Source organism: Vicia villosa, linkage group LG3 (genome assembly GCF_029867415.1).
Source record: "Vicia villosa cultivar HV-30 ecotype Madison, WI linkage group LG3, Vvil1.0, whole genome shotgun sequence".
In the NCBI taxonomy this organism is placed as follows: domain Eukaryota; kingdom Viridiplantae; phylum Streptophyta; class Magnoliopsida; order Fabales; family Fabaceae; genus Vicia; species Vicia villosa.
The window spans coordinates 20,541,060-20,564,917 of NC_081182.1; the positions used below are offsets into that span (position 1 = coordinate 20,541,060).

Below are 23,858 nucleotides of genomic sequence, written 5' to 3' on the forward strand. Positions count from 1 at the left end.
TTGTTAATAGAGTTGAATGGCAGAATAATATTTATCAATACTAATTTGTTGGTCATTAAAGATTAGATTACCATTTAAACCGACAGATTATACATTAAAGATTGGACATTTGAAGCATGGAAATAAAAGGTGGGTGGCCCGATAGCATAAACTTGATAGCAGGTGGCCCACAGGACTTAAACCAGCCTCTGATACCATGTTAAAAAATGTGATTTAGGCCTAACTCATTCCTACAAAACCGGCTTGTAGGGCGAGGATTGCCCCCACTTATAAGCACATGCTCAGAACATACATTGTCTGATGTGGGACTCTTAACATGAATAATGATTTCCTTAACGAATTGCTTTAAGAGGAAGTTTAGATGCAACAGCCACCTGTGCTCTCTGGTAAGCAACAAAAGGTAAGCAACTTTTGTACAGAATCAATAAATCCATTGATGGCCTGAAACATTTTTTCTCTATTTAAACAAACTACCTATTGAGTCGCAACTTAACTTTACAATATATTATAAAACATTTTTTTACACATTATTTTATTTTCTAACGAATTTTTGGAGAATATTTGAGAATAGTTGTTTTTTCTATAGGTTTTTGTGAAGGGTCTTCAGTCTCAAAGGAAACAACGTCTCTGCTCGTTAAGGAAGAGACATATAAGAAGGAAACAACCTCTCTTAATTTCAGGATCCAATTCAAGAGCTTCTTGGTTGTATTGAGTGTATTCCGACAAAATGTTATCCCCTAGTAGATATTTAGCCCCGGTTTCAATTTTAGTTACCCACATGTTATTACATAGTTAAAAAAAAAAAAAAAAAGTTACCTGAAATCCGTATAAATAATTGAAATGCTTGTGAGTTTCACAATATAGGCATATACGAGCAAGGGCCGTAACAGTATATTGGTTCACTGCTGCTTCCTGGGATGTAGTTGATGACATTCTAGTTGAAATGACATCCTCCAAAATAGGCATAGCACCATAACTAACGCATAATTCACTTAGATCATCAATTGTCCCGTAATCAGTTGCCAAAGAATCTAGTCTTTGGGGTGATGAAGAAGACACTCCAATCATGATTGATGGCTGTGGTGGTGGTGGGACAGCATCAGGAGGGAAAAACAAGTAGCAAGCATCAAGGTAGTGACCTTGCCTAAACATAAAACGGAGCAAATGCTGACGACCATACTGTAAATTCAAAAAAAAAATATTAGGAAACTGAATTTAGAAGCAACTGAAAAAAAAAAAAAGACACACCTTTTCGATATACCATTAGCAAGCTACTTAATAATGAAAACATTTTTGAGCCGATTATTTGCAGATATGGAGAATTGCACTTACATCTTGCAAGTAATTAACACATTCAGTGTATCTAACACTGTCTAGGTTACTCCGAGGACCATCTTCAAAGTCTCGATTATATGTAGAACTATTGTTTGCAGATACTTGAGACCGTCTAGACCTTTCTGAACGGGGGAATGTTGATGGCATATATAAGATGTTAAGATATGAATCAGCAGAAAGAGAATCATCCAAGATTGTGGGCGCACTTTTAGCTAGATGCTCATACCTGAAGAGAAATATAATTAGATATTATTTATGTGCAGTGACCATCACTAAAGATTTCTTCATTCACTATTTTCCCCCTTGGTTTTCCTTAGCTCATTATTTCAGATAAAATTGCAAAGCAATGCTTACAAAAAAATTAACCAGCTTGAATACTCAGAAGTCAAACCATAAAAATATGGGAAAAGCTAACATGTGCCCCAAGGGCACAAGTTAATGAGATATTTATAGAAATATTTTCTTGGAACGCGTGCATTCAATGTATTGAAATTTTTAAATATGACTCTATTGCATTTAATTACATTTAACTTTTTCTAATTATAGTATCCTTAACATGTGCCCTTAGGGCACACGTTAGCATGACCCTAAAAATATTTAGCATTTTAGCTTTCTAGTATAGCACATGAAAGCATGTCATAATACATCAGGTAATCTACTGGTAAGATATTTAATCTGGACAGCTACACACACACGCCTAGGAAGAACAGTGCAAATATTCAATACAAGTATTACAAATGTTAGCAAAAAATTGAAACCCCAACTAGATTATAGAAAGAAAACTATCATTAGTGCATAACATCTTACATAGAACGAACAGCTGAAACATCAACTGGCGGGCCACCTTCAATTGTATTAATAATCTCCAAAACCACAGGCCCAGGGTCACCCTTGTACAACTGAAGAGCTTGCCTGAAATGAAATAGATTTACAATACTTAATCAATTTTAAGTCTGTGTTTATGTCTGTCAATAAAAAATAGACTAGTAATTCAAACTTCAAAGCTGTTAAAATGATGGAGCTGAAGTATTGTCGCCAAAGATAAAAGTTAACATACTTAAACTTCACACGAGCATGTCCGTAGCGCTCCATTCGAATTAATGCATGACCCCATGCATTCCACACTGGGAACACATCAATCTAAAAAAGGACAGTATTATGTTTAAAACCCTCAATAACTGAAATGTGGCAGTTCTAGTAAATAAAAATGTGACAGGTTATGTGTCTACCTTACACTTTTTGCTGGTATACACCGCCATGCTATACCGTTCTTCCACAACCAACCTGTCACGAAGACGAGCAGATGATTCTCCATCGGCAATATCATCAAGAGAAGCAGCAATGCCTGATCCCAAAAGGCTTTGGAGGAGTTCCGCACGTCCCAACCAAACATCTGTCTGTGACAAGATTTCAGATAGCTCATCTGTGGATTGACTACCCACACTAGAGCTACCAGCATCAGATGACGTGTCATCAGCATCTCTATTTCTTTCCCAATTAAATTCACTACCACCTGTGAGCTTTCTCAGCAAGGACTTGGCATAAAATAGACCCTGCATATGCAACAGATCAGAATGATTGTATTTTCATTACAAGCAAAAAGCCAGCGATGCAAATTGACAGTGATGCTGCTGCCTTTCCTGTGCAAGTAAAACAAATGAATATATTGCTTAAAACCTAACATTATTAACCACTAACATAAACTGTAATCAATAAATTACTCTGTTCCCATTATATACCTGGACAAATGTTTCTGTGGCATGGTATGCCCGCCCAATTGTTTCCATAGATGCATTCTCAGGCATCTGCTGAGAACTCAAGACATTTTTCATTTGATTAATGCATAAATCAAGGGCAATCTTGGCGGAAACTGATTCATCAGAACACAGAGCAAGCAATGCCTGCAAAGGGCACAACCAAGCATTCAGCAGAAATAATGAGATTAATAAAAACAGTACAGACAACATGTATATGCTTTTCAGCCACTAAGTAACTACGAATTCCCACCCATGATGCCTCCAATTAAATATGAGCTTGGAGGTTAGAAATGTAGAAAAATTAAATGAAGAACCAAAGCAACAGCACTAAACTCTGAATATTGTATCAACCAAATTATTAATACAGGCTTCCAAGTTCTAACACAATATTAAATATGAAGATCAACTCATTACTACACCTTGAACAGTGTAATGTCGGGGGCACTTTCATATCTGTGAGATGAACGGATGCTTTCATCTTTTAGTGGGTCACCTGTAAGCATCCATTCCTCGGCAATTGAAACAGAAGGGGGCCTCTCTTGCCCATCTGCTGAAAAAGATGAAATGTGGTCCTCTTGAATTCCCGTCATTGTTTCCCAAGCAACCCTATCAGAGGGAGAGAGTCCAGAACTTTTCCTTTTCCTATAAACATCTTTTGGAGCATTTTTTTCCACAGCATTTTTTGGAGCCCATGAAAAAGCTCTTCGAGCCTCTTTCTGCAAGTTACTTAGACTGCTCGTAAAAGACAACTTTGGCGGAGCACCTGGTTTAGCCTTTTGCTTTGGTCGGGATCCTGAGACAGATGCGCGATGTTCCCTAGGAGGAGAGCTGATACTTATAGCAATAGCCTTGGTTGCATATGTAGTAACTACATGGTTGTCTCGTAAAGAAGGAAATTCCTTTAATATCTACAGAAATACAGGCAAATGTCACAATGAATGAGAGAAAAATGATCAAGAAGGATGAAGAAAACAAGTAAAAAAGGAAGACAAAAAACTATCCATATATGAGACTATCCCCTAATACTTAGCTTTCAGCATTTTCAAATGAACTAGTAAGGAAAATAATGCATGTTAATGAAGGTATCTAAACAAAGTTTAAATTACATTACCAGTGCAGCAGATTGCAATTGTTTCCTCATCAGTAGCACTTCTAAAATCAGATGAGGATGCTCATGTAGGGAAGAGCACCTTTGCTGCCATGGCACTGGCAAGACAGACAGCACACGAAGTCCTAAAGCCCATGAATTAAGCCGGGAAATCTCAGCATCAGACAGATTCCCTTCTCTCCGCTTCAGGAAGAAGTGAACCTTCAACAGTCACCAAAATGAAGATAGAATTTCAAAAATCACTAAAATACAGTTATATGAAATTTATATCATTAAAGAAGGAAAAAAAATATGCTAGATGAATGTTTGATTACAAGAAGTTGCTTTGACCGCAAATTGGGCAAAAGCTGCATTGCACCCATTGCAACTGGCAAAGCATCATCTGTATCCCGTAATGAAGAAAGAAAGCGTGAAGCTTCAGCTGGTCCTCCACCATTAAGAGGATCTGCTGTTAAAAGCTTCACAAGCTGCCGCCCTTGCAACTCTCTCCGTAAATCAATTGATAATCCAGCACTTTCTGCTACTTTTAGTGCAGCAGAAACAGCTCCTTTTCCAGCTAATCTAAGTGCCAGCCCCTCTGGATCTTCCTTGCAATCTGCTTCAACCTGAAATGCAATGATTTTTGTATTGAGTTTACATAAAATGGAAAATCGATAAAGCTGTCAAGTACTCGAAGTTTTATTTAAGCCTGTATACACAAACAATATAAACTTCTGGAGAAAAAAGATGAATCTTGCATAGCTTTTTTGCATTAGACGTGTAACAGTTCAAGGACGAGATCACAACCTCTTGCCAGCTCGTATAGTGATCATCTGCACTTAGTATGTGACTGTACCTCTGCAAATCTTGTTTCATTTGCAAAACCTAAGCATTAACGAATAATGTCATTTAAGAATAAAAATAATATGGAAATTGGTACAGGTACTTCTAGATATTAAGTAGAAATATTAAAAACTATATTTCTACAACATTTAAACAAGGTGTTCAAGAATTCCAAAAGCAATAAAGGTAAAATCAGAGGATTCCTAATTCCAGGTTTTCACAAATTCCCTAAATATATGTAGAGTGCAAAAATACATAATGAGAACACGTCATTTGAAGGAATGCAAAACTACATAAAGAGAGCACGTGACTTGAAGGAATGCACAATTAATTTGCTTCATTTAGTGCAAAACTTGGTCTTTTGCATGGCTTCCTTGTACTTGAGGCTTGAACAATAAATAGCAATGATAAAGCAAGGGCTTTTTTAATGGGATATTGAGTTCTCCAAAAAATATTGTTATTTAAGTTTAACAATGAAATAATTAGTATCCCATCCTAAGTTATTAGTTATAGGAAATCTTACATGTGTTGCATTTACACACAAGTTGAAAAACAAAATAATTAAAAACATAGCTTAAATAAAAATTGAATATTAGCTTTTAATTATTTATTATTTATTATTAGCTTTTATAAGAACTTGCGTCAAATTTTGCTTTGGGACTAATAATACATTGGGTCGGCCCTGGACATTAAATAGAGAAATTTGAAGAATAAAAGGAAGGGTATGTACCCAAGCATGTCAACCAAGTATCTACAGTGGATAATGGATACATAATATGTATGGATACAGCAACTATTTAAGAAAATCCATGCATCATGCAAAGACAATGTTGATATAACAAAACGGTATTAAAAGAAAAATAAGTGTTACTTCAGCACCTCTTCCCTAGTAGAATCATTCTGATGTAGATGGCAGCTGCACATTGTGAGAACGTCCAAAGCAGCATCTAGTTCCCATGTGTGAACGTATCTTTTATGAAATTAAGAAAGTTAGAAGTGACATCAAAGGCTGATACAAGTACTGGACAACACAATTTAATAATGATCATAAATTCATAATTATAAGCATGCAACAAAAAAGAGATATATTCACTTGCTAAAATCTTAAGTTGCTGTGAGGTGGATGCCCAGAAATAGCATTATATCTCATAACACACTCGGGAGTGAATCATCTCATTTGGAAATTTGGCATTACCTTGTTGTGTAAAAGTTCTCTCTCTCTTTCCATAAATATTCACTTTTGAAAGTTTTGCCTATTCAATATATATCAAGAAAGAGATACATGCAAATTTTAAACATGACAGTATTGTGTGAAATTTTAATATATAGGTTCCCACATGTCCCATCATTCAAAATTGATTGATACTGAAGCATGGACAATGCACAAACCCACTTTCCTTTGAATACAAATTCAATTACAGAAATTGTGGAAGGATGAATTGAATTTTTAACCAATGGGTCAGAAGCTTTAATAGATGATACAATGTTATGAATCAACTCCCGTGAAAATTTAGGCTGTTAAGTGAAGCCTCAAGAATGGTTTCACATTTCCCAAAATCAACAACATGAAATTATTAATACTCCTTAGGGCAAGTATAGTAGCTTGACAGTCAGAAGAACAAACCCACTATGCATACATCTGATCAAGTAATTTACACACCTTAGAGCAAGTCTAGCAGCCAGCTGTTTGTCCTTCAACCTTAAGCAATACTGCCAACTATTGCTCCAAATATTACGTCCTCCGTATCCTTGACGCTGTGCAGAATGCATCTCTTCTGCATGTTCAATGATCAGCTGAAGAAGCTGATCGGAGGCCCCATTGCGTAGAAAACGATCAGAGAGGGCAAGAGCATCCATAAGCTTTCCTTCGCTAATTAGTCTATAACAAAGAAGAACACTATGTCACATGTACATTGCTAAAGAAGATAACTTGTGATTATTTAGGGCCCTAAAACTAAAGCTATTGAGAAAAAAATACAAGAACATTCAGAAACAGACAAAGATTGTAATTAAGAAAGTATAGGTGTTTTTTTAGTTATTCCCCATTGTATATCTCAAATAACACCATATAATAAAAAGGGCTGACAGTGACAATCTTATTTGAAGTTGACAAAACTGGATCAGGATTCAGGAATAAGTCAATGTTTAAATAATGTAAAGTTCAGATTTCGATGGATGAAACTAAATTACCATTACAAATAACCATTAAACTAATATGAAGTAATTGATGACATAGGGTAATGACATGGCTGCATCTCATTTGTGTTGATTGCACAAGTCTGCAACATTCTAATGCATGTGCAAGAAACTTAACAAAGGGAGAAAAACATAACTAATTAAAATATATATTCTCCCTCCCCTATTTATATAAAAAATGATCAAGGGAAAAAACTATAGTTTGAACAACTACTAACTATAATACCGTTCCACTGCCTTCTGATATGGTTCTTCATTATCCCAATCAAAAGAAAGGAAAACGGTTGAGTCAAGTTGAGAAGCTTCAGATTTTGAGGAATCGTGCCAGATGTCTGCAGCTTCAACCCCTTGGCTATTAAGATCTGTCAGAGCTCCGGGGACTGTACTGCTATTAATGTCATCAGCATCCAGTTCTGTCTCAGTATCATCATGTTCACGAACTCTCTTAACAGAAGATCTTGCTTCGAGGCTGCCATCATCTTCTGTTTGATTAGCAGTTACGGCAAATTCGGAAACTCGGTGAAGGTTTGTTTGCATTTGTATCCATCTGTTCAAAGTTGGGAACCTGTACATCAGGAGAAAATGATAAAAATTTGGTGAATAATATTGACAAAAAGAATACCCATGTGGCTTGTAAGTGAATTTATAAAAGAAAAGACGAGAAGCAACAAGAAATATGGTTTAAAATATTAACCTAAGTCAATCCTGTTTCAATCATATAGAACAGACACGGCTCCCCACCCTCCCGAAAAAGGCAAATTTCATATGCTAACATGAGATGTGAACATGGAAATGCATGGTAAAATCACTTGCCTTACCCTCCATTCACAAGCACCAAAACCCCAGAAAGAGAGCATGCTAGCAAAAGGCCTAATAATTTTTACCTTATCAGCTAGAGATATTGTTGGAATTTCCGCCTTCATTGCGGTCCGTCCCTAGTCATCTAAATTGCGGCATTTGGATTGTCTTCATTGCAGCTTCCAACACCTACATTGTGTTGGGCTTGAAGGGTGGGTTTAATCCCATACTGCTTGGAGATATGGCTTGTGTGGTGTTTATAAGTGGGGGCGATCCTTATCCTATAAGCTTGTTTTCTAGGGATGAGAGTTAGGCTCAACCCAAAACCTGAGATGGTATCAGAGTCTATCCTAGATTTGTTGTTGGACTTACCGCATCGTTCACGCTCTGGTTCATTGAGGCCCTAGCATTAGGGTGTGTGTTGGAATTTCCGCCTTCATTGCGGTCTGCCCCTAGTCGCCTAAATTGCGGCATTTGGATTGTCTTTATTGCAGCCTCCAACACCTACACTGTGTTGGGTTTGAAGGGGTGGATTTAGTCTCACATTGTTTAGAGATATGGTTTGTGTTGTGTTTAGAAGTGGGGACAATCCTTACCCTACAAATCAGTTTTGTAGGAATGAGTTAGGTCCAGTCAAAATCTGAGAGATATGAATGGAAGAAAATGACCAAGGAAGTTAGAAAGCCACATCACTCAATGGGGTAAATTCCAAAATCAAATTCCTTTCTACTAACCAACTTAATATTATTTGCTTAAGTTATAATCTTTAAGTAATTTCATGTGAGGGCTTTCTTGAAAAGCATCATAAAAACAATAAGGGAGATAGACGTAGATGTTGACCCACGAATTCAAATGCAGAAGAAATTGAGGTATATGCTTCTTACATGATTTGTGATAGAAGTGCCTCTTAAGAGAGGAAAGTTTTATTTCCCAGCTATAAGACATGAATGTTATATTGGAGCGAATGTTGACAGTTAACGTCTGTTAGTAAGGTTTACATGAGTAGTTACAGTTTGATAGTGACGAGTAAATACATAAATTGGGTCAAAAGTTAATATTTGTATTTATTTTTTCTCTGGTGTATATATAACATAGCTTTCGTGTATAAGCCACATATTCTCTCATATGTTGTACGCATGCTCAGTTTTCTCTTTTTCAATAAGGTATCCAGTTCTGTCATGCCCTTATTGTACTAACCCACGTGGACCCACATGATCTTTGTTTTTTATGGCTGTCATGCCCGTTAAGAGTTTCACAATGGAAGAGTTTTTTTTATACAACACATTGGATGAGATATGGTCTAAACAGTAGGGACAATTCTCACCTTATTAGCCGGTTTTGTAAGGGGTGAGTTAAGCTCAATCCAAAATTTAAGATGGTAATCATAGTCTACCTAAGATCCATTGAGCCACCTGCTATCAGGTTACCACTATCGGATCACGCTCTAGGTATCCATGTTTGGCGTGGGGTGGGGTGGGGTGGGGGGTTTAAAAGTCTCACATGTGATATCACCTAAATAAAAGTTTGCAAATTAGGACAATTATCCCCTTACAAACCGTTTTGCAGGACTAAGTTAAGGTCAACCCGAATTCTAAGAATATTGTTGTTTTTTCCATCCTATTTGTTGCTTTTTCCATCCTACTAGATTATTGCTTTTACGTTATTGCTTTTATTGAACCCGTCCGTTCCCACTGTTGTGTAACACACAGGTTATATCATAGTTTATCGTTTACTCTTTTTCAACAAAATCCAACAAGTAAGCTCATTGTTGCAAAGGGGAGAAAGTTAGAATGGATGTGTGGTTAAACAAGACAAGATAGGGAGAAATACAATCATAAAAATAAAATTGTAGTGGCTACATTAAGGTAGAAAGATTGTAGATTCCCATCTTAAATGATTTGGGTATGTGTGGAGAAGACTCGTAAGTACCAATTAGGAGGGTTGGGAAGATGGGGGATAATCAAATCGTTAGAGAGACATAAATTCAAACAAATTAAAACAGATTTAGAGGTATTATCTTTAAATTTAATATATGATAGAGCTGTATAAAAAAAAGGTACATAAATGTATACTTCTTGATGAAAAAACCTAAGATGAAATAGAGATGTTAACAATATCAAAATGAATAAAAGTTGTATATTAATGATCGGGTGTCTGAGTTAGTATGAACAGAATATTATTTTTAAATAGTTAAAATATATATGAAACTGAGAACTAATACATACAAACAGGGTACGCTACCTTTCAGATTGATCAAGAGCAAACTCATAAAACAAACGATCAACATCTGGAGCCTGCTGTAATCCATCACTCAAGGAGCTTGAAATAGAAGAGCTACTGCTGTCGTACAGTATACAACTCCCAAATACACATGCCAAGACAGCCCTCACTGGAGATATTTTTGCCAAATGTTTCACCACATCTAACTCGAGAGGATATAATGAAACTCCAGGTGTTGCTGAAGAACGGGAATAGCAATTAGGCTTTGCATCTTTAGATGAAGGAGAAAGTACTTTATTTTCAGAGCTGCTCTTAGGGAATGAAGGTACAACCGGAATGCACGCCCATCCATGTCCAGATCGTGGAGGATAAACTGGAGGCACGCATGCAGAAATGACCTCATGTACAAAATCAGCACACATAATTTCAGCTGCCTTCCCTGCAGCATCAGTACTGCCTCTTTCAAAAACAAGTCGGGTCAAAAGCTGTGAGATAAAACAGTAAAACATGGTTAAAGAAAGCAAGACATGCTCTTTATATAAAAATATTAAATTTTCGTTTAACATTTCTAAATGGCTCCATAAAAGGAGACTTAGTGCCTAAGGCTCCGCCATTGCTGCGTTTAGGAAGAGTCAAATGTATGCAGCCTGAACCCTGTTAAATAGAATAAATCCAAGTCTCACACTAACTAGAGATAATGTCTGAATAGGACTTATAAAGTTTAGACAATCACCATCTTTCGAATTGGTTTTGTGGGGTAGATTTATGCATAAAAACTTAAGATAGTATGAAAGTACATCCTAGAACCATCATTGAGCCACTCGTATTATCCATACACCAGGCTCAATAGTCATGGCATGAGGGGTTATTGAGAAAAACCCAAATCCCCTCTTGGTCAGAGATGAGGCCTAAATAGAACTTAGAAAGTTTCGGTAATCCTCACCTTACAAGTGTTGTGAGGCTAAGTTTGGTCTAAAAACTTAAGACCGTGTAAATAGAAGGATATTTCAGCAAGTAGATTACAGTGTGGAGGGGTAAAAGAGATATATGAATAACTTATGCTAATAAAAATAGATCCACAGTTGTGCAACAGTAACAGGCTTAAATATGCATAAACATGGTGGTAGTTGCGTCTAAAATCAAACACTGTCAAATAATTTAAATATTTTAAGAACCTTACATCCTTAGGCCACTCATAAACGACAGAGAAAAAGTTGAAATCATGAGTAGTATCAGTTCCATCAACTATATCGCCAATTGCAGCAACATGAAGAATGAATTGTGATAAATACGTCATAGGTTTGGCACTCAAGGAAGAAAATATTCCCTTCCCAGAGTCTTTAATGTCAAAACCAGAAGACTGCGGGCCAATTTCTCCTCCAACTGTACTTAAAGGTATTGGTTTAACAACTCTTAAGCCGAGCCCAAGTACAATGTCCTTGTCACCGTTGGAAATAACAATCCTCTCAGAATACAATCCTTCACCTCTAGTAGTACTTGGTTCAGTTTCTTCATCACTGACAGCTCTTGCAAGGTTATGAAGCTTACCTGATTTTAGTATTAAAAACATGTTATAACCATTGAAGTCGTACTTGATGGACACAGATTTCAACAAACTAAGATTTTACAACCAAAAAAGTAATAAAATGCCAGTAAATATAAGTACCGCTCAGAAACTGCCGTTTGCCCATATGAGCATCTTCAATCATCTGATGTAGCAAAGCCAGAGCACGCTCTCTCTGCTCCTGCCGGTGTGACTCTTTAGATGATGTGATGACAATTTCCCCAGATAGGATTTCCTGCAGTGTTGGAGGGTTCTCCTGGAGGAGTAAATCATATAAACATCATTACCAAAACCACAGCCTTCTACAGCATCTGCATGTAAGTTTTTTATGGTATGGCGTTTGTATGTACTCTAGTAAGACCACGAAAGTAAAGGAGAACGTTGGTATCTCCAAAAAATTAAAAAAGAAGGGAAAAAAAATACATATTGAAAAAACCCAAATGCACTTCATACAGCCTGTTTTACATAAATTAAAAATAAGGGGAGCGAGAAGACAATATGCAAAAGTGTTATTTCTGTTCAGCAAAGTTTGTGATCATATTTGCCTCAAGGTATGGAGCAAATTCTTTTACTTAAGTTCAAAGGATTTGCAGTCCTTGTCTTTGGTTTTAACATACTCCTTCCGTCTCACAATATGTGTCCTCTTAGCAATTTTCACACTTTTTAAGATAATGATTAATTGTGTTGATTTTAATGATAAAATGAATATCATTTACTAAAATAACCTTATTAATAATAGATAGTGGAGTAGTTACATGAATTAAAATACAATAAATAAGGGCAAGTTAGTAGAAATAAATAATAAATATCAAATTGGTATTCTAAAAGGACAAATAATTTGAGACAAATAAAAATTGGAAAAATGACACCTATTGTGAAATGGAGAGAGTACTAAATTTAGTAATGTGTTTCATTATTCTGGTATTGTGAACAAAAAGAAAATGGTATTAGACCACTCGTAACTACGGTTCCACAATTTGTGTATCTTTTAAACATATTTTATTTTAATATGATAAGGCAAAAAAATTTTGGCCATGTGACAATTGTGTGGTTCCTTGGTGTATTTGACTAAAGGAAAATGCATGTAGTTATGTTCAAAATGTTTATTCTTAAACTATTGGAGAGTAGGACTATATTTTTGCAACCTCTATTCACTCTGCGAGTGTTGTTAAGGATGCAACCTTAACAAACAAAAAGGTTGAAAACCGTCTTTATCACAGAAAATGCCTTAACTTGGAAGATGCAGAAGTTAAAACAGCACTATCTTGTGCTTTTCCGAGCAAAATAGTATTGAACTCTAAATTAGTTGCTCAGCAAAGCTATGATAACATGTAAAATAATCTCGTTAAGTGAAAACATGAACTGTTAAAAAAACCCAAAAAAATGTTCTATATCGACATGAGAAACCAACCAACTTAATGGGAATAACAGACGCCAATATAGTAATATTGGTGTATATGTCAATGCTCAAAATCATAAAAGGAAATTAATTTTTGCATGGAGCAAATTGGAACTGGTTTTCTTGAAAAGGAGTCTTAGAAATAATATTCGAGCCCTAACCTGCTCCAAGAACTCCTGTAAGCGCTTTAGAAGACGCCGTGACACAGAAATGACTCCCACTTCAAGGATCTGATCCCAATAAGTAGAGCCAACGTTGGGAGATCCTCCTGGATATATCTCCGATAACATAATCTGGGCCTACACGTGAATAATAAAAAGCACTATCTAGTCATGAGGACAGCTTTTAAGAATAAAGGACTAGAGATCAAAGTTATATTGAATAGCATTTTATGAAAAGAAAATATGCCTAAATGGAAGACATTCAGGGTAAACAATGATTGCGTGCACAAACATTAGATTCTAAATCATATCATAAATGACAGTGTAATTCTGTGTTCTATCAATCTCTCCCTTGTCTGATTTCTTACAACTAATGAAAATATTGGTTTCACCCTATTAATGTTAACAATATGCTAACGAGAAATAAGAAATGAGAATGAATAATAACATGGATTCTACAACTAGCAAACAAGTTTACGATACACCTATAATTTGTAAAACCAACAATATTAAAATAAAGTCTTTAAATAGGTGTGTCATGACAATATCTTTTATTGGGGCTCTAGCTCCGAGCTGGCTTCTCATTGTTTTTACATAACTAAGTAGTTAATCCAACATAGGTTTTTGGAGTTGTTATTAAGCTTGGCAATTCCGGTTAAATTGGAATAGTTAGAGTTATTTAGCTTCAAAACCTTTTAAAAGATTAAAGAGGCCAGAGTTCATGGGAGTGGTAAACTCACACCGTTACTAGGTGTATTTAGTAGAACTGCAGAGTAGAGTGAGTGTCCGCACTTTTAAAGTTACGATTCCGAGACCCTGCTATGAAATCGGATTGGTTTTTCTAGCCTTCGTCTCTTAAAAGGCATTTAATTGCAATGTTTAAAGAGAAAAGTGAAAACTAAATATTAACTCTCCTAATAGCTAAACAGCCAAGTATAGGCTGAAAAATGGTATTCATATGTCTCTATAACATTAGCACCTAAAGTTCTTTTGTTATCATGAGCTTGTTTGTTGTATCTGAAAAGGAACAGTATTATGCTACTTTTATTGTTTTGCTCCCTTGCTTCTCCACATGTCTAACTTCTTTTGTAGGGAGGGGGAATCTATTAAAGAAATTATTGCAGCACCTGATTCAGCAGTTGTTGAGACATCCCTGCAGACTTTGCAGAAGTTGCAGCGACATCAATGCAAAGAAGAATCTGGCAAGAAATGCACATTATCAGAACCAGCAATATACAAAGCATTCTATTCCCTATAAGTTCAAATGATAAAATCTAAATTGCTTTCATAACATTTAAGTCACTTACTGTAGACAAGGGTCCCAACTGGGAGCGTAAAGAGGAGAAATCTAGGTCCTGTACCCGCGACACCACATCATCTACCTGCATTTATAAAATGATTATCATTCATGACAAGCAATTAGAAATAGTCAAGGACGTGTTAAAAAGGAATCCATACAAAAGTTGCAAGGAAGACAACTCAACTCGGTGTGTTATACTGACTGTTATAATTTGAATTGGGTCTAACTCAACTCTTAAAAAACAGGCTTGTAAGGTGATGACCGTCCCCATGTATAAACACAAGATCAGATCTTATCTCATCGAATGTGAGATTCTTAACACATATCTTATAGGCTCAAAATTGGCCATTTGGAGTGTTCCTCAAGTGGTCCGAAAAGCGGTGACCTAATAGGCTCTGATAGCATATTGGAATTTGGGTTGGGCTTTACTTAACCATTACAAAACCAGCTTGTAAGGTGATGATTGACCCCACTAATAAACATAAGATCAGACTTTATCTCATCCACTGTCGGAATCTTAACACTAATAAAGAATAAAAGTATATTTGTCACATAGCATAAGGATCTAGCAATTTGAAAATGATAACAGCATTTACATACCCTAAGGATATAATGCAAAACCCATAAGAATTACACTCATTGGATTACCCCATACATCAAGAAAAAGAAGTAAGAGGATGGAGGCCGAGCGACAAATCATTCAGGCGAGTAATCTCAAAGAGGCCTGTCATCTCAGAGGGGTTTTCCTGCCGATCAACCTCACAATTTACAACCACTTTAAGCTCTCAACCTATTGACTAAAATCAGGCCTCTCTTCTCTTTCACCTTAAGTGTGTTGTGTTGTGTGCAATCTAGTTTTGAAAATTGAAACAACAGAATACTTCTGTGTTGCAGCCACCTTTTTGGGAACGATTTCTTTGATATTCTTTTAAGCACAGCATGTATCCTCCTACCTTGGAACAAATTGTGTTGGCTCATTACAAAGGTTTTGGTAAAAACAATGAGGCCAAAACTCACAGGAAATTAAATATAGTTTTTTGCAAAATCAATAACTTAGCCCCGCACACATGTCAATAATGCATTGAGATGACAGGAAAAATCTGTCAAAGCCATAAGTTCAATAGATCAGGGAAATTCCAACCCAATAAAAGTACATACAGATGTTTTTTTGCAGGCACTATCTACCCATTCAGCTAACTCAAGGGTTGCTTTGTCTTCGGCGGATAATGAGAATCGATGAACTGCTTCTTCTCCTATATCAAACTTTGCTTTCTGCATGCAACTGCAGAAGAAAAAACATCAGATTTATTGGGACAAAAAATATATTTAACACACAAGTACATAGAAGAATAGGGAAAATTCTCCCTAAAACAGATGAAACAACTACATAAAATAAACTTGCATTAGAACATTAGCCCAAAGAGTTATCTAATGCTCATGAAATTTACTAGAGAAGAACCGAAGACAATAAATGAAAATATAACAAAAAGCACAAAAATACTAGCTGCACTCACAGGTTAAGTAGCTTGGAGGGAGCTGCACGTAACACTGTCAGTGCCTCTTTCCATCTCCATTGGCGTTCGGATAATGGAAGAAGATGCTGCAAAATTGATAAACGCCATTCCCATTCTTCAATGAAACGTGCTGAGATTGACATTTGCCACTCGAGGGCCTGTCTGCTAGCTGTGCTTACACCACCATCTAGTGTGTTTTCTAATTCAACCACAGATGACGGAATGTTTTGACGCAATATGTCAAGTAATAAACTAGTGAAAGATATGACCATTTTATTTCCCTCTTCACTTTTAGAAGAACAACTATCTCCCGAAGATGCATTGGATAATTTAGAATCACTCCCTCGTGATCCACAATGCATGGAGTTAGCAGAGATATTATCCATATGCAGCAGTGAAATCATGACATTCACCATAAAAATCTGCATCATTGAAAAAACCAGGGATCAATGAGCATAGTATCATAACTGGAAAAAGAAATTTAAGAGTCTTCAAACAAATTATGCAAAAACTTAAAATATTAAAATTTAATGGTATATTAAAGTATCACAGAAAATGCAAAAAACAATGCCAAATGGATCCTTTAAATAGTGTGCACCATACCACATAGAAGCTGTTTGGTAATATTTACAATAACTAGCTACTGATATATGACATTACATTCTACATAAACTTTTCCCATATTTATATTGTGAACATCAACAAAAGATCCAAATACAAGGTATAATTAATTATTTGATTTCAAATAAAATAAGGTAATAATGGAGAAAGAGAAGCAATGAGCTAATTAACCAAATACACAGACAACATGTAGCACTTGCCACTGGACAAACGCTTAATCTAAACTAGGGCAAAAAATCATAAAATTGATTAGAGAAGAGATCAAAATTAGAAAACATTTAAAACGATGACACGTGGGCCATTTTTATAATGTGTACAATGCTACTTGCAAACTTTAATGTCTAGTCAAATATACATTGAATATTATACAGCCTATGAGTATTTTTCTTAACTTTATTTTGCGAAAATTAATTAACAGAAGCGTCTAAACATAATATATTTGAAAAGCAAAAACATGAAAGAAAGTAATATTGGAGAGGAAGAAAAGCAATTAATAAAATATTCAAATACAGGTAGAACTTGTCACCAGACATATGTTTCAACTTTCATCCATGTCAAGTAAAAAAAAAAACCAATACATTATAGAATCTTTGAACAATTGGTGCCAAGACTTTAAATATAACAATTTTAAAAAATTAAAAATATCACAGAAAATGCACTTTTCACAACTGTCAGTCATTGATACATCACATGACATATTACATCCTACATAAGTCCTTCCCTTATTTTGTGAGAAACAATTAATAGGAGGATCCAAACACGGCATATTTTCCAATTTTAAATAAATGAAAGTATTTGACAAAGCACTTATCACTGGTCAGATGTTCAAAAAACGTTGAGAAAAAAGAATGAATTACATGTCTGTCTCTGGAATGAGAAGTATAAGATTACAAGAAAATCCTGATATACTCGACTACCTGAAGAAAACAGCTTCTTCCTTACAATCATTAACACTCTGAGAAGGAAGAAATTGGACAAAAAAATTATAAATCTTTGAAAAGGAAATAACCTTGCGTGGAAGATTACTAATAGCATCCAAATGGCTCCGCAAGTCCTTCAAATGAACTAGGGGCACATTTTGTTGAGTTTCTATTTCATCAGGTATACTCCTTTCCATTGCTCCTAAAGCGAGAACGACTGATTCTAGAGCATACCGCATATGCATGAGTTCTACATCTTGCTTCCTATGTCAAATGAAGGAAAATCAGCAAAGAAAAGAAAGCTCAGGTAATATGACATATAGACATCACAGTAATAAGACCTTAAGCATTTGAACATTTCATATCAAGAAAGTCTCGTCATACAATTGTGGCTTTCATTCAGTCAGGTGCCATCAGATTACATGTTCATATGTGCAAAAAATTCTTGATGCAACTGAGAATAATCCAAAGGCAAATCAAATGGTGTAGAAAGGAAAAGAAGTGTGTGGCGCATTTCTGTTAAATACTACTAGTATATATGAACATAATACAATGCAAGTTAATTAATCAGATGTCCATCCACTCCATAGTTGACAAAATTACGATTCATATAATGCAATGCAAGTAATAAGAACATAATGTAATGCAAGTTAATTAATCAGATGTCCGTCCACTCCATAGTTGACAAAATTACCATTCATATAAATATCCCATCTCAAACAATTAAATAACATTTTTATTAAAAATAAAAATGTCATGTTTTACTACATTAGTTCATCTTAGACCAAAATGTTTATATGTTAGTTGCTTACAGTAACAGCCAATAATTAATTACACTAATGAAAGATCGAGAATAGATTACAGAAGTGAATTGTTAGACCTCTTCAGTTTTGCAACTGTTATTATATTATTAGAAGGGGTTAGTGGGAAATTATTAGGAGCATTAGAAGATGCCGAAAATTCCCTAGTGAATGTCATTATGGAAAAGCAACAAGAGACAAAAGCAGATTTGCAAATTTGTATCGGTAGACACTTTGATGGACATGGTGCGAGTATGGTGTTTGAATCGATGACCAGACTGTCTCCAAACGACGGGTCATTGGTGAAGGGTGGATCATATTTTGGTTTGATCGAACCGGCGTTGTTAATGCCTGTGGTTTGTCATGCTATCTATTTGGGTCAAACATACCGCCCAAAACGGTGTATGATTCAGGCATTAGTTATCATATTTCATGTGTTGCTTTGTCATTCTACTTCAAGTTGTGGGACCTTGGTGGACACTTATTTTATCCTTCACCTTGAAGACAGGGTGAAACTTTAGGAGCAGAGTATTGTTAGACCTCTTCGGTTCTGTAACTGTTATAATATTATAAGGATGGGTTAGTGGAAAATTATTAGGAGTATTAGTGGAAAATTATTATGTTTTACTAATTATGTGTTTAGAATAAATAGGGGGGCATAGGGAGGGTTTACTATCGTGGAATTTGACAGGAAAGGGGTCATTTTGGCATTAAAGGAGATGCAGACCCTCGAAGTTTTGCAGTATTATTCTGTAATTCAAAGGGGTTTTTCCTATTTATTTGTGTATCAATTGGAATTTTGATGTATTCATGATTTATTCTGTATTCATGATTCATTCTTTTTTTTCTGTTTTGGAGTTTTGATGGATATCATGTTATCCTTCATGATATTTTTCTCCTAGCCTCGTGAGAAAAAAATTCTATCAAAATAAATAAATGGAACATTGAGGAGTCGGTGTATGTTTACTAAGTGCAAGTACAATATACACACATCAAGAATACCTTGAAATTTTCTTGGAAAAGTATACCTCATAATGAAGTGTGTCTGTCTTCTTATAAACTAATTAATTAACAAATAAATCCAGTAAAACCAGCCACTTCGGATTACTATCTGTCCTAAGAAAAAGATAACGCTGCAGATGCAGCTGACCATTACTTTTTTATTGGTGAAGGAGAATCATAAGCATACCTCTTCCAGGCTTCCAGAGTAGAAGCAATTGGTTGCATAGTGATCAATTCTATGGCTTCCCGGAATTTTATGCCTGGGACAACATCAAATAGTACCTACAGAAGATTCTCCCGTCATGAAAAGGATAAGAGAAGATGCTGCTACATATTTAAGACTGAAACATAAGGTACAATGAATCTCAAATGAATTCTGATGGATTTCGTTAAAATTTAAAAAACCATAAAGTATCAACTTGTGATATATTTTCCTTTGAAAAATAAATACGGCAATTTTGTAGTGACTACGGACAATTTCAGAAAGGAGCGTAACTTCATGATTTTACACATCAACTAACATTCTTTTGTAATCAAATATGTTTTCATCATCAAAGATATACTCGCTGTGTGTGGAATGAATTCAAAGAACTAGCATAGTTACATGATACCAAAATAGAGGAGGAATCATGCCATTTATTTAAGATCATAACATTGTTGTCAACAATTTACATTACATCTATCTTCTAAATAAAAATAAAAGCAGCCCCAATAGCCCCTGCTCTACATATCATCATGTATCAAAGGATACAACATACATAAAGTTCAAATATTCAAGTGAGTCCTATAAAGGAGAATTGTCTTTACTGAGAAGATGCAGAAATTACATATATTTCAGTTCAATCACATCAATAACCATTGATGTGCAATTATAAGCCTTTCAAAGATAGGAATGAATTCCAAGCATGCGAACTACAATGTCGTGCATTTGACAAAAATTATTACCCGCATTGGAGTTTGGACAGAAAGACGTTCTAACACAAAGTTCTCAACAAAATGATCAGAATAGACATCTTCACTAAATGCCGCTTGTTCTTTTCCAGAGCGCGCTAATGAGAATTTTGAATTCCAAGACTGGCCAGAATTCACACAAGCAACAAAAGAGGCAAGATCGAGCTGATAGCATAAAGTATCACACAGATGCTCCACACAAGAGATCTGTCAGAATATCAAATCAAACTTTCAGCAAAGATCCACCTATTCATTATTTTACTTTTATTACCCAAAAATCACATAAGAAACAATGAAAGACGAAAAAATACCTCATCTGATTTATTACCATAAAGAGAAGATTCTTCAAGCCGAATCACTTGCGACTTACTTGTCCATAGAAGTTGCATTAATTTTCTCCTAGCTGCTATTTTACCGGCCAACAAATCCCAACCCATTGCAGCTACTAAAGGCTGAAGTTGTGGAAACAATTGGAGGACCTGCAACAAGCAAGTACATAAGTTTATATTGAAAATACATCTGTGTAGAGACTAGGTAGGGATAAGGGAGAGTTAAATTAACAGAATGTAATAATTGATACAGTAAGCGTCAAACATAAATTGGCACATACATTGCTAGCTTCTTCCAGCTGCTCTCTTTTCACAGCAGACAGGGCAGTATCCATAATACATTCAAGAACATGTAGTCCAGAAACACGGGCATAATGATACATCTCTGTCTTGCATAGTCTGATTACCTCGTTCAGCGATAATGTTTTATCATCCAAGTTCTGACCTGGTTTCAGTTCTGCCAGATAATTTTGAAGAAGTGCAAGAGGGCGTGGAGTGAAATCGTCAGTTTGACCTTTATCAATTTCGATCTCTTCAGACAAAACCTCATCATGAATGCTCTAAACAGAAACGTTGATATTTGATACAGTTAAACAAAACAAATTTCCTTTTAATAATATGTCTAAGGAAAAAAATATATGCTGTAAAGTGTAAACTCGTTACTCATCTAACAACTAACGAATTCAAATAAAGGAAAATAATAACACTGAGACAAAATGACCAATCTAAAACTGATATGGACTGACTGCTAGTGAAACCATTTTTTCCGAGTTGACTAAATGTGGGGGAAAAGGTGAGACACTTACTTACCAAAAGCCAGAATGCTTTAATGGAACAACAAAATGTTTCTTGAAAGACAAAATAAGCATTCCCAAAAATTTCTGCTTGCCTGAACAATGGTTTTGTCTGCTTTCTTTAAAATAAGATGTCTCTAAATCATAAGTTTCTTAAAATTTGAATTATTTTTTGCTTTGCTTTTTCTAGCATCCCATATGAAGTGATGTCTTGCTATTCATATATATGTGATTATTCTACTTCAGCAATTCCTGAATGTAAGTTACTTTGAATTAAATAAGTTACGGAAATAAAAAAACTCATTATGACTGTTGAAGTTGTATTGGAGTCCCATATTGCCAAGTTTTGTAGGTCAGTGGATGAATATATGGACTTAGGCACCCTCATCTTATGAGTTAGCTTTGAAAGTGGGATCTAATTCCACTAAACATGGTAAGAGAGCCGGATTAAAGATGACAGTGTGGGAATTGGACCCGGTACCCACGCTAACCGTGAGGGTGGATATTGAAGTCTCACATTGTCAAGGTTCCTAGGCTGTTCATGTATGTGTTATGCACCCTCATCTTATAAGCTAGCTTTTAAGAGTGAGATTCAAATCCACTTAACAATGACAGAAATCTGGCAGCAGCGCGTGCATCAATGAAATATAATATTTCCTAAAGGCTTTGTAAGATGGTTTGCAATTCCGAAGATATTTCTAGGTAAAAAAAACAAGTTGAACCACATGCAAACTCGTGTTTAGCAGTAACTCTTGTGAACCCATGCAAACTCGTTCAAAATCATGAGTTAGAGCCTTATTTAGCAGGTCTGATGATACATGTAACAATGCATGCCGCAACGGAAGTATGCTACCTATTGAAGGCTCTGTAAGATGGTTGTCAAACTCACGTGTTGAAATAGAAGGCTTTGTTGTATGAAAATTGGCAGTTGATTCCTAAACTGGAGATGTTAATGTTTATAGGTAGTAAAATCATTTTGAATCACATGCAAACGCAGTTTTTAACAAATTCATTTAGATTCATGCAACAAACTCATTCGAAATTGCGAGTTAAAATATAATTTTTACAAGTCTATGAAACCTAGAAATTAGGGCCAAAAACATGCAATAAACGGTGTTTTAACATAACTTCATAAGACTTTGGCACTTCTGTTCCCTCGCAAAGCTTCCCTGCCGAACAAAGCTGGCCTCCTCTCATAATCTCCAATCCTTCCAATAAAAAATCTCCTTACCTTCTGGAAATCCTCTCGCAACACTTAGTCAAAGAATGTGCACTGTCTGGTGAGCATCCCGCACTAGAAACCCATCCTTATATTAGTGTGCTTCATTAGACGGTCTCCCCCCTCCAACATCTTACACATCCCCTAGCACAAAACTGCTCCTGCTATGTTCTATCTAGTTGAAACAAACCATTCCCAGCTCTGCTACTGAACTAATTTCACTTTGTTTGTGTAACTGTATATACTTTGCTCTTCTTTTATTGCTGTCCATGCCTATCAATTATGTGTTGAAACCATTCCTGTGTGATTTGTCCATTCATCATTTTTGCAGTCTTACAGTTTGGAGTTTGTCCACGAGACCATTAATTTTGAAGATCGTGAACATTTTAGCTTGCTTTAGATGTTTTCACCTTACCAAAAATATGATTCAGTCATTTGTGCAAAAATAAGACTTGTACTATCACATTTATTAATGTGCCTTGCTATATTATGGAACTGCCTTGCCTTTCTCGATATTATTTTTACATTGGGTAAACAGTTCAATATTAGAAGTTGATTTTTCGGGTCTAGTCCACATAACCACTAAAAGTTTATACAACTGCAATTTTTACATTGGGTAAACAGTTCAATATTAGAAGTTGATTTTACGAGTCTAGTGCACATAAGCACTGAAAGTTTATACAACACTTGAGTTCGATAACATTCAATGATCATAAGAAGAATTATATAAATAAACAAAAAATTTAGTAGAAGAAAAAAGAGACTGTATACCTGCATCATTTGAACAATATCTCTGCAATTTGATGAAAGAGCTTCACTGTAAATCCTTAGCATTTGGTTACGCATGATAAGCCAAGATTCCCCAAAATCCTTGCTTCTTGATAAAATGGCCTTCAAGAGATCCTTTAAAACTATGCTACAAAGGAAATAGGAACATGTGGGTATGAACTACTAGGACCGAAAAATGAGGAAAAACTCAAAAAAATACAGCAAGGTTGCAAGCTCGCGAAATCAAATAGCAATCGAATCTTTCTGTTAAGAAATGTGG

At 35.6% G+C, this 23,858-nt stretch overlaps 1 protein-coding gene across 4 annotated transcripts in view; it reads right to left on the reverse strand.

The window, feature by feature from the left end:
• Positions 1-23,858, reverse strand: part of LOC131660573 (uncharacterized) — a 46,003-nt gene that overhangs the window by 18,831 nt on the left and 3,314 nt on the right. For 2 of the 4 annotated variants that reach the window (XR_009300976.1, XM_058929831.1), the window contains exons 2-28: positions 23,582-23,726; positions 21,079-21,357; positions 20,780-20,947; positions 20,463-20,675; positions 19,705-19,799; positions 17,805-17,979; positions 16,175-16,596; positions 15,819-15,942; positions 14,668-14,742; positions 14,488-14,559; positions 13,361-13,498; positions 11,903-12,056; positions 11,417-11,784; positions 10,258-10,721; positions 7,445-7,783; positions 6,683-6,901; positions 5,902-5,992; positions 4,987-5,064; positions 4,515-4,805; positions 4,204-4,401; positions 3,512-4,000; positions 3,075-3,236; positions 2,565-2,888; positions 2,393-2,475; positions 2,143-2,247; positions 1,333-1,561; positions 817-1,179 (exon numbers count right to left, since the gene is read on the reverse strand). Coding sequence is in view for 3 of the 4 variants with exons in the window: in XM_058929831.1 (XP_058785814.1) it covers positions 817-1,179; positions 1,333-1,561; positions 2,143-2,247; positions 2,393-2,475; positions 2,565-2,888; positions 3,075-3,236; positions 3,512-4,000; positions 4,204-4,401; positions 4,515-4,805; positions 4,987-5,064; positions 5,902-5,992; positions 6,683-6,901; positions 7,445-7,783; positions 10,258-10,721; positions 11,417-11,784; positions 11,903-12,056; positions 13,361-13,498; positions 14,488-14,559; positions 14,668-14,742; positions 15,819-15,942; positions 16,175-16,596; positions 17,805-17,979; positions 19,705-19,799; positions 20,463-20,675; positions 20,780-20,947; positions 21,079-21,357; positions 23,582-23,726 (5,863 nt within the window). In the remaining variant the exon portion in view is untranslated. Of the gene's footprint in view, positions 1-816; positions 1,180-1,332; positions 1,562-2,142; positions 2,248-2,392; positions 2,476-2,564; positions 2,889-3,074; positions 3,237-3,511; positions 4,001-4,203; positions 4,402-4,514; positions 4,806-4,986; positions 5,065-5,901; positions 5,993-6,682; positions 6,902-7,444; positions 7,784-10,257; positions 10,722-11,416; positions 11,785-11,902; positions 12,057-13,360; positions 13,499-14,487; positions 14,560-14,667; positions 14,743-15,818; positions 15,943-16,174; positions 16,597-17,804; positions 17,980-19,704; positions 19,800-20,462; positions 20,676-20,779; positions 20,948-21,078; positions 21,358-23,581; positions 23,727-23,858 lie in introns of those variants that run through there. The other 2 variants (XM_058929832.1, XM_058929833.1) reach the window with 2 other exon arrangements.